Here is a 15010-nt window from a genome sequence, read left to right on the forward strand (position 1 = left end):
GGTCCTTTCTAGGCTTAACCCTTTATGGTTCTAAATTCACTAAGTTTCTTGCCGACTTCTCTAATTTTTTAAATTTAAATTGAGCATATATTAATTTAGGTAATAATGTAGAGTGTTATTTCTTATGCTTTTAATAACCATGTCAAGGGACGCACCCTAATGCCTTGATAGAGGGGTTTATATTAGAAGTCCCAAGCTTCTATGTATATGTTTAGTTTTGAAAGATTAATCTTATAAATTATATAGTTTAACCCCACTTAGTTATATAGAAAACTGGAGTCCCAGGACATCAAGTGACATATCTAGTGACAGAACTAGGATCAGTTTCTGGGTCTCTTGCCTTCCAGGCTAGTTAATATTCTTTCCATCATACCATGCTGAAGCAATAGGGATTCCAGACAACAAGTGATGAGTGCTGGCACATTCTTTGCATCTGGTTGTCAGGACTTGGAATGGAATATGCATAGCATAGAATAAAAAAGCCTGTGCATACTGCCAAGCAGTGTAGCAGGGCAAGAAAGACTTACAGCGTGACTTCTCTATACTGTTTAATAAGAAGAGGTTGTGAGCTTACAGTTATTATTTTTCTTGCTACTAACACTGTCTAAATATTCAAAACTGTTTATTTACATCTGTAAAATTCTTAGACAAAGAAAGGATATTTAAGTGGCTGTTCAACTACTCAGTTCCAAAGCAAAACCCTTTAGTAATAATCTGTATGTTTTAATTTTTAAAAAAATCAACCACAAAATAGGCTTATAGACTGTTTTCATTTTTATTTATTATTTTTATTTTGTTTTGAGGCAGAGTTTCATTCGGTTACCCAGGCTGAATCAGTGGTGTGATTATAGCTCACTGCAGCCTCAACCTCCTAGGCTCAAGCAATTCTCCCAGCTTAGCCTTCCTAGTAGCTAGGACTACAGGTGTGCACCACCATGGCCAGCTAATTTTTTATTTTTTGTGGAGACGGGGGTTTTGTCATGTTGCTCAGGCTGGTCTCAATCTCCTGGCCTCAAGCGATCTGCCTGCCTTGGCCTCCCACAGTGCTGAGATTATAGACTGAGCAACCATACCTGGCCTATTTCCATGTTTAAATATCTCAACTGAAACCTTAACCCAAGAATTATAAGTTCAGATGTGTCTAAAGGCTAGAGAAGTAACCTAAATGCATGTATTAGTGATATGGTGGCTGTAAGCCCCTTGCACCTATGTCAGTTATATTTTATTGCTGCAGTGTTGGAATGCTGGCTCGGTGTTAGAAAGTCTAATTAGTTGTTTTTTTGTTTTTTTTTTTCAAGAAAATCTAGAAATTCATATTCTTATGTGAAATAAAATAATGTCTACTTAAATCCAAATCATCTTAAATATTATATAAGCCCAAAACCTCGTATCTGTGAGCCACATTTGACCCTTCAATTTATAACCTCCGCTTAAACAAAAAAGGTCTTCAGTAATCCATTTAAACATTTCAACAAGGTCAAATGGAGCACCCTTTGTAGTCCTGAGGCATTTGGAATTTGCAATAAGGCAGCCTTTCCAAATACTTGTGCCATTTCTCTTTTAGCACAACCTGCATATTACAGATCTTAAGGTGAGGTGTAGCACAGGAATCTGATTCAGAGTTTGAGAACTTATGCCTTAACTTTGTTGTTGTGAGTAAAAGATTAAGCAATTCTTATGCTGTTTCCTTTTCTCAGAATGCTGCAAAGAGACTCTGCAGATAGTGAAAAAGATGGAGGGCCCCAGTTTGCAGAGGTGTTTGTCATTGTCTGGTTTGGTGCAGTTACCATCACCCTCAACTCAAAACTTCTTGGAGGGAACATGTAAGTATTATCAAAATGCACTCTTTTTTTCTCCTTTGCAAGTAGTATATCTTAGATTAAGGAAGACAAGCTAGTTAGAATTTTTTTTTTTTTTTTTGTTTGAGACAGGATCTCACTCCGTCCCCCAGGCTGGAGTGCATTGGTGTAATCATGGCTTACTGCAGCCTCTGCCTCTCAATCTTAGCATCCCAAGTAGCTGGGATCCTCCTGCCCCAGCATCCCGAGTAGCTGGGACTACAGGCATATGCTACTATGCCTGGCTAATTAAAAAAAATTTTTTTTTGTAGAGACAGGGTCTCACTGTACTACTTAGGCTGGTCTTGAACTCCTGGACTCAAGTGATCCTCCCACCTTGGCCTACCAAAGTGCTGGGATTACAGACATGAGCCACCATGCCTGGCCTGATATTTTTTTTTAAAAGAAAAATCAAATTAAATAAGGGCCAAAGAGAAGTGTTCTTTTTTTTTTTTTTTTTTTTTTTTAGACAGAGTTTCGCTCTTGTTACCCAGGCTGGAGTGCAATGGCGCGATCTCAGCTCACCGCAACCTCCACCTCCTGGGTTCAAGCAATTCTCCCGCCTCAGCCTCCTGAGTAGCTGGGATTACAGGCACGCGCCACCATGCCCAGCTAATATTTTGTATTTTTAGTAGAGACGGGGTTTCACCATGTTGACCAGGATGGTCTCGATCTCTCGACCTTGTGATCCACCCGCCTCTGCCTCCCAAAGTTCTGGGATTACAGGCTTGAGCCACCGCGCCCGGCTGAGAAGTGTTCTTAAAACCACTACCACTGGACAGGGATAACCTTGTTGAGTTAAATTATCTTAAATAATCTGAGGTCTTTTGATAAGCTTCACATGCTCTCTCCGGGCCCTGAAATCATAGGCAGATTTTTTTTTTTTTTTTTTGAGATGGAGTTTCGCTCTTGTTACCCAGGCTGGAGTGCAATGGCGCGATCTCGGCTCACCGCAACCTCCGCCTCCTGGGTTCAAGGAATTCTCCTGCCTCAGCCTCCTGAGTAGCTGGGATTACAGGCACGTGCCACCATGCCCAGCTAATTTTTTTTTTTTTTTGTATTTTTAGTGGAGACGGGGTTTCACCATGTTGACCAGTATGGTCTCGATCTCTCGCCCTTGTGATCCACCCGCCTCGGCCTCCCAAAGTGCTGGGATTACAGGCTTGAGCCACCGCGCCCGGCCAGGCAGATTTTTTTGTGTTAGAAGAGTATGTACATTTTAGGGGGCAAGTGGTCCATAGCTTTCAACAAATTCTCAAGTATAATAGGTCTATACGCTAGAAAGAATTAAGGAGCACCATCTTAGAGGTTCAGAGAAACATATCTCTAGGAATTAGAGCAGATCATCTGGTGTTAAATGATTGACTCTTAAGGGGTTCGAGAGGAGGAAGAGTATGGGGAAAGAAAATTAAAGCATGTACTTCATTTTTTTTTGAGATGGAGTCTTGCTCTGTCGCCCAGGCTGGAGTGCAGTGGCATGAGCTCAGTTCACTGCAACCTCCACCTCCTGGGTTCAAGTGATTTTCCTGCCTTAGCCTCCCAAGTAGCTGGAATCACAAGTGTCTGCCACAATGCCTGCCTAATTTTTTTTGTATTTTTAGTAGACATGGGGTTTTACCATGTTGACCAGGCTGGTCTCGAACTCCTGATCTCAGGTGATCCACCTACCTCGGCCTCCCAAAGTGTTGGGATTACAGGTGTGAGCCACTCACCACACCCATCCAAAAGCATACTTAATAATTAATGTTAGGATATAGATGTTATATACTAAGAAGGAGGCAACAGTCCATTATATAGAGAATTGTGTGTAATCAGCTGTGTCATAACACCCATCAGCTGTATTTATGATCTTTATAAATGTATTTTGTTTTTAAGATCTTTTTTTCAGAGCCTCTGTGTGTTGGGTTACTGTATACTTCCCTTGACAGTAGCAATGCTGATTTGCCGGCTGGTACTTTTGGCTGGACCAGGACCTGTAAACTTCATGGTTCGGCTTTTTGTGGTGATTGTGATGTTTGCCTGGTCTATAGTTGGTAAGTATGTACTTATTTCCACAATAGTAGAACAGACAAAAACATGATTTAAAGGTGAAGACCAGATGAGGAGCAGTGTAACTCCAAAGTTACATGTGAGTGATCTGATTCTTGACGGTATTATCCATAGACCCCTCTTCCCTAAGTAGGCATTGATGGGGATGCTGTCTATCTTACCAGAGATGGATATCTGGACTTAGAAGATGTGGAGAGTCATATCTTTTTTCTTTTTTCTTAAAAAAAATCCACTTAGGGAAAGTGGATTACACTGCATTTAGGCCAGTCCTGACATATACGAGGCATTAGGTGACTGTGACATGATTTTGATGTTTTCCTGACCAACTAATTAAAATAAAACTGATTAACATTTAAAGGTTGCTTATCAAAGGCCAGGTACTGTTTAAGTGCTTTATATATATTATCCTTTTTAATCCTCACAGCAACTCTAGTAGAGAAATACTCTTTTTAGTCCCATTTTATAGATAAAGAACAGTTACAGAGAGGTTGAGCACCTTGCCCTAGGTTGCATTACTAGTGAGTAAGAGAGTGAAATTGCAAACCAGGCAGTCATGAACCCTTAAGAACTATACTAGACCACTTCCTAGTGTAGATTGTAAGTATCATTATATAGCACTTTTCTGCTTCAGTAGAACATTTTTCTAAAGACTAGGAAGGGCCTATAGCAATGATAATGAATGCTATATGCTCATTGTTTTTACATTCCTAAAGTTCTCTTAAAATTTCAGCTTAAATTTAGAAGTGTTCACTAGCTTCTGCTTTAATGGATAGACTGCTTAATATTTTTAAGTGTAGTGACATCTCATTGCTCTGGAACATGGTTGAAAGCTAAAAAGTAATCCAATAAAGGTTTGAGAGAGCCAGAATTAATATTCCAAAGACTGTATATTAAGCTTGGGTACTTTACCCATGGGAAGAGCCCCTAGAGATGTTTATAGTATTCTCTGATGTCTGATAGTCTGGCTAGTGGTCTATCTATTTTGTTAATCTTAAAAAAAAAAAACCAGCTCCTGGATTCATTAATTTTTTTTGAAGGGTTTTTCATGTCTCTGTCTCCTTCAGTTCTCCTCTGGTATTAGTTATTTCTTGTCTTCTGCTAGCTTTTGAATTTGTTTGCTCTTGCTTCTTTAGTTCTTTTAATTGTGATGTTAGGGTGTTGAGTTTAGATCTTTCCTGCTTTCTCCTGTGGGCATTTAGTGCTATAAATTTCCCTCTAAACACTACTTTAGCTGTGTCCCAGAGATTCTGGTATGTTGTGTCTTTGTTCTCATTGGTTTCAAAGAACTTATTTATTTCTGCCTTCATTTTGTTATTTACTCAATAGTCATTCAGGAGCAGATTGTTCAGTTTCCATGTAGCTGTGCAGTTTTGAGTGAGTTTCTTAATCCTGAGTTTTAATTTGATTGCACTGTGGTCTGAGAGACTGTTTGTTATGATTTCTGTTCTTTTGCATTTGCTGAGGAGTGATTTACTTCCAATTATGTGGTCAATTTTAGAGTAGGTGTGATGTGGTGCTGAGAAGAATGTATATTCTGTGGATTTGGGGTGGAGAGTTCTGTAAATATCTATTAGCTTTGCTTGGTCCAGATCTGAGTTCAAGTCCTGGATATCCTTGTTAATTTTCTGTCTCATTGATCTGTCTTATATTGACAGTGGAGTGTTAAAGTCTCCCACTGTTATTGTGTGGGAGTCTTAGTCTCTTTGTAGGTTAAGAACTTGCTTTATGTATCTGGGTACACCTGAATTGGGTGCGTATATATTTAGGATCGGTAGGTCTTCTTGTTGCATTGGTCCTTTTACCATTATGTAATGCCCTTCTTTGTCTCTTTTGATCTTTGTTGGTTTACAGTCTATTTTATCAGAGACTAGGATTGCAACTCTTGCTTTTTTTTTGCTCTCCATTTGCTTGGTATATCTTCCTCCATCCCTTTATTTTGAGCCTATGTGTGTCTTTGCATGAGAGATGGGTCTCCTGAATACAGCACACTGATGGATCTTGACTCTATGCAATTTGCTAGTCTGTGTCTTTTAATTGGGGCATTTAGCCTGTTTATATTTAAGGTTAATACTACTATGTGTGAATTCAATCCTGTCATTATGATGCTGATTATTTTGCCCATTAGTTGATGTACTTTCTTCGTAGTATTGATGGTCTTTACAATTTGGTATGTTTTTGCAGTGACTGGTACCAGTTTTTCCTTTCCATATTTAGAACTTCATTCAGGAGCTCTTGTAAGGTAGGCCTGGTGGTGACAAAATCTCTCAGCATTTGCTTGTCTGTAAAGGATTTTATTTCTCCTTTGCTTATGAAGCTTAGTTTGGCTGGATATGAAATTCTGGGTTGAAAATTCTTTTCTTGAGGAAAGTTGAATACTGGCCCCTACTCTCTTCTGGCTTGTAGAGTTTCTGCTGAGAGATCCACTGTTAGTCTGATGGGCTTCCTTTTGTTGGTAATCCAGCCTTTCTCTCTGGCTGCCCTTAGTATTTTTTTCCTTCATTTCAGCCTTGGTGAATCTGACTTGGGTTTCACTTGGTGAAGTTGTCTCAGGGTTGCTCTTCTTGAGGAGTATCTTTGTGGTGTTCTCTGTATTTCTTGAATATGAATTTTGGTCTGTCTCACTAGGTTTGGGAAGTTCTCCTGTATAATATCCTGAAGAGTGTTTTCCAGCTTGGTTCCATTCTCCCTGTCATTTTCAGGTACACCAATCAATGGTAGGTTTGGTCTTTTCACATAGTCCCATAATTCTTGGAGGCTCTGTTCGTTCCTTTTTGTTCTTTTTTCTCTAATCTTGTCTTCCTGCTTTATTTCGTTAAGTTGATCTTCGATCTCTGATATCCTTTCTTCCACTTGATCAATTTAGTTTGATACTTGTGTATGCTTCACAGAGTTCTCGTGCTGTGTTTTCAGCTCCATCAGGTCATTTATGTTCTTGTCTAAATTGGTTATTCTAGTTAGCTATTCCTCTAACCTTTTTTTCAAGGTTCTTAGCTTCCTTGCATTGGGTTAAAACATGCCCCTTTAGATCAGAGGAGTTTATTATTAATCACCTTCTGAAGTCTACTTCTGTCACTTCATCAAACTTATTCTCTGTCCAATTTTGTTACCTTGCTGGCAAGGAGTTGTGATCCTTTGGAGGATAAGAGGCGTTCTGGTTTTTGGAATTTTCAGCCTTTTTACACTGGCTTTTCCTTATCTTCGTGGATTTATCTACCTTTGGTCTTTGCTGTCGGTGACTTTCAGATGGCGTTTCTGTGTGGACATGATTTTGTTGATGTTGCTGCTTCTTTCTATTTGTTAATTTTTTTTCCAGCAGGCCCCTCTGCTTCAGGTCTGCTGGAATTTGCTGGAGGTCTACTCCAGACCCTGTTTGCCTGGGTGTCACCAGCAGAGGTTGCAGAACAGCAAAGATTGTGGCCTGCTTCTTCCTCTGGAAGCTTCATCTCAGAGGGGCACCCGTCAGATACCAGCCAGAGCTCTCCTGTGTGAGGTGTCTGTCGACCCCTGCTGGGAGGTGTCTCCCAATCAGGAAGCACTGAGGTTAGAGACCCACTTGAGGAGGCAGTCTGTCCCTTAACAGAGCTCAATTGCTGTGCTGGGAGATCCACTGCTCTCTTCAGAGCTGGCAGGCAGGAACGTTTTAAGTCTGCTGAAGCTGCGCCCACATCTGCCCCTTCCTCCAGGTGCTCTGTCCTAGGGAGATGGGAGCTGCAGCCTTTCTTTCAGAGACGCCCTGTCCAGAGAGGAGGAATCTAGTGAAGCAGTCTGGCTACAGCAGCTCTGCTGAGCTGCGGTGGGCTCCGCCTAGTTCAAACTTCAGGCTTTGTTTACCCAGTGAGGGGGAACCTGCCTACTCAAGCATCAGTAATGGTGGATGCCACTCTCCCCACCAAGCTTGAGTGTCCCAGGTCGACTTCAGACTGCTATGCTGGCAGTGAGAATTTTAAGCCAGTGGATCTCAGCAGAGTGGGATCCTCTGAGCTAGACCACTCGGCTCCCTGGCTTCAGCCCCCTTTCCAGAGGAGTGAACGGTTCTGTCTCACTGGCATTCCGGGTGCCACTGGGGTGTGAAGAAAAACTCCTGGAGCTAGCTCAGTGTCTGCCCAAATGGCCACCCAGTTTTGTGCTTGAAACCCAGGGCCCTGGTGCCATAGGCACCCAAGGGAGAGCCCTGGTCTGCAGGTTGTGAAGACGATGGAAAAAGCTTAGTATCTGGGCCAGAATGCACCGTTCTTCACGGTATAGTCCCTCATGGCTTCCCTTGGCTAGGGGTGGGAGTTCCTGGACCCCTTGTGCTTCCTGGTTGAGGCAACTCCCCACCCTGCTTCAGTTCAACCTCTGTGGGCTATACCCACTGTCCAACCAGTCCCAATGAGATGAGCTGGGTACCTCAGTTGGAAATGCAGAAATCACCTGCCTTCTGCATTGATCTTGCTGGGAGCTGCAGAGCAGAGCTGTTCCAGTTTGGCCATCTTGCCAGACACCTCCTATTATTTTTTTTTTAAAGAGTTGGGAGGTTGGGTGTGGTGGCTCATGCTTGTAATCCCAGCACTTTGGGAGGCCAAGATGGGTGGATCACCTGAGGTCAGGAGTTCGAGACCAGCCTGACCAACATGGTGAAACCCTGTCTCTATTAAAAAAAAAAAGAGAGAGAGAGAGATGGGATTTCACTCTGTCACTCAGGCTGGAGTGGAGTGGTGGAACCGTAACATATTGCAGCGTTGAACTCCTGGCCTCAAGCAGTTTTCCCACCTCAGCCTCCCAAGTAGCTGAGATTACAGGCACAAGCCATGGCACCCAGTGAGAGGAGTGATTCTTTTTGTTTTGTTTCATTTTTTTGAGACCGGGTATTGCTCTGCCATCCAGGCTGGAGTGCAGTGGCATCATCTTGGCTCACTGCAACCTCCGCCTCTTGAGTTCAAGCAGTTTTCCTGCCTCAGCCTCCTGAGTAGCTGGGATTACAGGTGCCTGCCACCATACCCGGCTAATTTTTGTATTTTTAGTAGAGAAGGTTTCATCATGTTGGCCAAGCTGGTCTTGAACTCCTGACCTCGGGTGATCTGCCTGCCTTGGCCTCCCAAAGTCTGGAATTACAGGCATGAGCCACTGCGCCTGGCCAGAAGGGTGATTCTTGATGAGTAAAATGATGAGTAGGTTTTTCTTAGATGGACAAGAGAGGGATTGCATTTAAAAGAGCTGATAATTTCTGAAGAACAGTTAGCTCCAAAAGCACAGCAGCCCAAGGCCATTTGCCATAGAAACAAATAACCTTACACATCTTTATAAGCCTTTTCAGTACAGTTCAGTAACTTTTCCAGAAAAGAGTAAAAAACTCCTTTTAGAAAGGTTTCCATCCAAAATGGGTTAGTACTTGAAATAAGAAGCCCTCGGCTCTCTGAAAAACTACCTTGCAGAATGCCTTTATCTCTGAGAATCACCAGTATAACTAAACTTTTAGTGTAATTCTGCGTTCCAGATTATGCCAAGCATTTGAATGTTTAGTAAATGTTAGTAGTTGTGACAATATTACTGCATTAAACATTCCTTTTTGTCTTGTCTTGTTTAGCCTCCACAGCTTTCCTTGCTGATAGCCAGCCTCCAAACCGCAGAGCCCTAGCTGTTTATCCTGTTTTCCTGTTTTACTTTGTCATCAGCTGGATGATTCTCACCTTTACTCCTCAGTAAATCAAGGATGGAAAATTAAAAACCAGTGAATTGAAAGCACATCCGAAAGATGCAATTCACCATGGAGCTTCGTCTCTGACCCTCTTTTGTCTAATTTTGGAGGTATTTGGTAACTGGGTAGGTGAGGAGATTAAAAGGGAGCCATATAGCACTGTCACCACTTTTGGGAGGAACTGATGTTTGAAAGGCTATTCTTTTCTCTCTTAATGTCATTTCTTTAAAACTACATGTGCATACTACACACAGTATACAGTGCCTCCTTAAGGACCATGGAGTCACCATGGTCCATTTGGGTGACAACCAGTGACTTGGGAAGCACATGGATATGACTTACAAGTTGAATAGAGGTGATAACTATTTTTAGTTTTGAGAATACCAGTTCAGGTGCAGCTCTTAAACACATTGCCTTATGACTAAGAGAATATGCCTCTCTTTTCACAAATAAAAATGGTTGGTCTACATCCATTTTTTTTAAATTTCTCTCTCTTAAGCTTAAAAAGGCAATGAGAGAGAGAGGTTAGGAGGGGGTTCATACATGGGGAATGAGAAAACATGCATTAACCAATATTCAGAATTTGATCAGAGGAAATTCTACACTTGTTACTTTAAAAAGAAAAAAAAAAGCAAAGGGCCTCCAAAGAATCAGCCTCTTTGGTCCCTGTGTGTAGTCACCTTTCTGCCAAGTTTAACAGCATCTTTGTTGGCACTCTAGTTTTAATCTTGCTCCTTAGCTTTGAATATTCAGTCTAAAATGTTAGTAGTCAACATGTAATTTTTTTGACTGAAATTCTCAATGTTCCAATGCTAGAGCTTATCCAAAAAGAAGACCTCAGAAGCTTAGATTGGTAGATTTCTAGTCCATATTATCGTGTGGGCACCTTCTCTTAGGGTGGAATGAGGCAGTTTGGATGCAGCATAGTTAAAAGGAGTTCTTTATTATTTTCTGTAGTCTGGCCTCTAGTAAAGCTAAATCAGAAGCTTGCATTTAACCATGTGAACAGGGAGGGATTTAGTGTTCTGATGGCTGATTAATAGAACAGCTAGATGCTTAGAGCATGACGTGGGATGGGATGAGTGTACAGCTGCTGCCTTTTCATAGTGGGCTTAGCAGTTTTTCCATTAGATGTGTTTTTTGGATTGGGGAATAGCAGTTTATTTTCTTGGCTTTAGACTTTGTCAAGCTCATTAGCTCCCCTTTAGACAAGTACATTTTGCACATGTGCACCTACTTGTACTCTCAGATATTTATGCACACAAGTGTGAAGGGTTTTCAGGGAGCAGGGCATCTGGGACAGGTTGATTCTGAGCTAAACAGGGCTCCTTTAAGGCAATATGAACTGTTGCCTTCTATAAATTGCACATTGAAAAACTCTAACAGACAAAGATTAGGTGTCAGGCAGAAAACACTCATTGTAAATATACTATTAGTTGATAAACATAGGACTTTCTTATTCCACATTTTTTCTTTATCATATAATTTCAATATTTATTCCTTTTGTATTTAAAGACTACCTACACGTAGATATATGATTCCAAAATCATATTTTCTCCATCCACACATAAGCCAAGTGAATACTGGGCCAAATGGGTTCTTGGAATGATAATTACAAAACATTACAAAGTGGGTCCCCTTGGTTCCAGCCTTGTCCAGAATTTTTTGTTATATATTTCTATTTATTACAATTTACCTTTTAAATTGTGAAATAAACCTCTCTGTACACAGAGCCAATGTTTCAACTTTGAATTAGTAAAGAAAATACCTTGGAACTGATCCTCATTTTGAAATTGGTTCTAATGATCCCATTCCAGTGTCTGAAATTCTCTTACTTCCCACTAAAGCTCTCTCTCCGCCGAAGTTGTTTCATAATCTGTCTCAATGAATATAATGTAAAATTAAAGAAGTAACCATGCTTCTCAAAGGGAATTAAGTCTTTATTGAATTTTACTCAGGCTAATTGTTTGGTCAGAACTTCCTAAGGCCACAGCTTTGGGGAGGTTGTGTAGGTGTACATTGTGGGTGGTTTATACATATTGGGACTTAACGGCAGCTTGTTCTGTGTTTTTATCTTTGCTCTTGGGTGACTTAGGGAATTATTTTATTTTATTGATTTGATTTGATTTGATTTAACCCTTTTTCTGTTTGCCTCGAAAATACTCGCCAGTGGCACGTGTGGCTGTAGCATTTACCCCAAGATAACTTTGCCACGAACTATTTCATATTATTCTAGTATATTGACTTTGGAAACAAAAGACATCATTCTATTTATAGCATTCTTTTTTTAGTAGCGCTATTTCCAGCTACAAAATATAGTCATTCTTGACCACTGAAAATGTCAAATCCTAGAAAACGTAGCATGCCTACGAGTAACGTTAACATCATTTTCGAAAAGTTGTTGACTGAAGATTCATTTGATGAATCCATTTTTTTCAAAATAGACAATTCTGATGTTCTGTTTAGAAATAACTCAGTTTTTGTATTTTTTCACATTGAAAGTCAGGTTGCTTCGGCCTCAAAGAGTATGTTTATGTAAATTAGCCCTGGCAGTTTTTTGTCTTTGTTTTTGTTTTCTAAATGGGAAGAGGGTTAAATGCAGGTTGATAAAATAAATGTTTGTCTTTCTGAAAGTGAGTGACTTAAAGGGATGAATAAATATTTTCTTAACATAGGCAAAAAAGTGCACTGCTTTCTGTGATGGAAGTTAAAACCTGAATGTCTGGAAGTTGTAACCCTCAACATGGCTTTTCCTGATTTGCTGCAAAGGCACATAGCTGATTATAGAAGTAAAGACAGCAAGGACAGGGGACTCCAACAAAGGAAACCCTGTTGCAGGAATTGGGGACTTTCATGCTTCAGATGAAATTCAGGCATGCGAGCATCACTGCAGAATGTGGCGCATCACTGCCATCATGAGTCATCACTGGCTGCTCCTACTTCTGAGACCAAGACTCTGTTGTCATATTCTTTAGCAATAGAAAGGGTAAAGACTGGATTTAATAGCTGTTTGGAGTACAAAAACTCAACTGATGCCAACATAGTTGAATGTGCAGTATAGTCTTAAAAGTCAGCCGTTAATCATTAAGTCTTTTGCCTCTGAAGAAGTTTATGACATTAGTTGATTTTGATCTTTTCATTGTGGTGGGGTTTTCCTGTTGTTGGGCAGGGCGGGGTCACAGGACATAAGACTAGTAAGCATTTTACTGTTTACTCTATTTGTCTTTTTATAAACAGTATCTCCCAAAATGTCACTAGAAGGCTAGCAAGCCTGTATTTGGACATTTAATTGTATACTTTATATAATATAACTACTAACTGTATTTTGACTGCCTGTTTATTCCCGGAGACAAAAATGAAAATCTCCTCTCAGTTCAAGTTCTTGGGTAACATCAGGTCATTAGAATTTATCTAAAGCTTATCATGATTTGATAAGACATCCATTGCATGCAGCTGTTTTAGCTCAGTGCACAACACTTAAATTGTGATCCTTAGACTTAGTTTCTGAGACATTTGGATGGAAATAAATGTATAAATGTTAATTCATGTATATTAGAAACACTTTTCTAGATTCTGTAGGCTTTTAAAAATAGAGCATTTCTTGGGATTTACTCAGGCCATAGAATGGCTAAATGATGACATTGATATTACTACCAATAATAGCTTACCTTTATTTGGCACTTACTGTGCCAGGCACTATTCTATTTTTTTAAAAAAATTTAAAGGAACAACTTTATTGAAATACACTTTACCATGAAGTTCACCTTTTATTTTTTTATTTTTAATTTTATTTTTTCTCTTTTGAGACAGGGATTCACTCTGTCACCCAGCATGGAGTGCCAGTGGTGCAATCATGGCACACTGTAGCCTCGATCTCCCTGGGCTTAAGCGATCCTCCCACCTCAGCATCCTGAGTAGTTGGGACTACAGGCATGTGTCACTGCACCTAATTGGCTAATTTTTCTAGTTTTTGTAGAGACAGGGTTTCACCATGTTGCCCAGACTGGTCTTGAATTCCTGGGCTCAAGCGATCCGCCTACTTTGGCCTCCCAAAATACTGGGACTACAGGTGTGAGCCACCATGCCTGGCTGAAATTCACCTTTTAAGATGCACACTTCAGTGGGTTTTAGTATATTCACACACAAAGTTGTGCAGCTATCACTACCATCCAATTTTAGATCATTTCGTCACTTCCCCAAGAAACCCCAGGTCCGTTGACAGTCAGTTCCATTTCCCTTCATCCCAGCCCCTGGCAACCACCAATCTGCTTTCTGTCTCTATTGATTTGGCCAGACACTTCTTCCATGCTTCTCATGCATCTCCTCTAATTCCAATGCTACAATTCTCGTTTTACATGGAAAATTGTGGCACTGAGAGGTTAAGTAAATTGTCCAGGGTCACACAGTAATTTGATTTACAACAGTAATAATGCATTAGATGAGAACATGATAGGACACAATTTTGAATTCCATTGTTATGTACGTGAAATGAATACATCCCTTCCCCAAGGTATTTTCCCTATTGTTAGTCTTTGCACCCTATAACTAACTGGCTATAGATAACATTTGTTTTCGGAGTAATGGAACACTCTGTCGGCAGCATTTGAGAACATAAGAACAGTTAGACATTGGAAAGAGTTAGGTTTGTTTGCACTTAACCCTCCATGAACCTCTTTTTTTCCCCCCCTTCCACCACCACCACACACATATACCCCTTTTTCCTAGTCTTAAGAATCAAACAACTTGTGCTGCTTTCTTTTTAATTCTCCCACAGGAATGGTTAATGCATCACAATTTTACTTGTCTATTCAGGTATTAATAGTCAAGGGATGCATCTGGTTGCTTATCGTACCAGTTAATATTCCTACGACCTTAGAGAGTGGTAGTTTGAGAATAGAATGCCTTTCTATTTGGGTTAAACTAGGTGGGAGGAAGAAGTAACAGAGTAAAGGCTTTGCCTTAATTAAGTCAAGTGTTCTGCCTGGTGGGAAGTGGCCACACCGCTGCTCTTGTTTACTCTGTTCTTTCCAAGCCTTTGTACTTTGCCATCACTACTGGTAATTTCTTGGCCCTTTTCGATACTCCATTTTAATCTTGATTTTTTTCTATAAATAATAAACCTGTGAAAAGAAATCTGTAAAAAGATTTGTGACTATTAAATGTGCAAATAAAAACACTGGAAAAAGAATTTGTGCGTGCCTGTTCTTGTACTGAAGGCACAGAGATGCTTGCTACATACTGATTTCAGATATATTGTCATCTGACAATATTGAATGCTGTGTAGATTGTGCAGGGAGCAAGTAAGAAAGGGAAGTCACACTTACTGAGCAAATGCTGTATATCATGCCAGGCACTTTAGTAGTCGCTTTACAAACAGTATCTCCTCTGATCACAGCGGCCTTTGAGATCAGAGGCATTATCTTTAAAGTTGGATGTGGCTGCGTTT

The 15010-nt window shown here is 40.4% G+C and overlaps 1 protein-coding gene across 1 annotated transcript in view; it reads left to right on the top strand.

The window, feature by feature from the left end:
• Positions 1–14752, top strand: part of YIPF6 (Yip1 domain family member 6) — a 38860-nt gene extending 24108 nt beyond the window's left edge. The window contains exons 5-7 of the mRNA XM_003943058.4: positions 1698–1823; positions 3714–3871; positions 9454–14752. Of these exons, the coding sequence (XP_003943107.1) occupies positions 1698–1823; positions 3714–3871; positions 9454–9572 (403 nt within the window). The 3' untranslated portion in view covers positions 9573–14752. The remainder of the gene's footprint in view (positions 1–1697; positions 1824–3713; positions 3872–9453) is intronic.
• Positions 14753–15010: the final 258 nt, after the last annotated feature.

Source organism: Saimiri boliviensis, chromosome X (genome assembly GCF_048565385.1).
Source record: "Saimiri boliviensis isolate mSaiBol1 chromosome X, mSaiBol1.pri, whole genome shotgun sequence".
Taxonomy (NCBI): Eukaryota; Metazoa; Chordata; class Mammalia; order Primates; family Cebidae; genus Saimiri; species Saimiri boliviensis.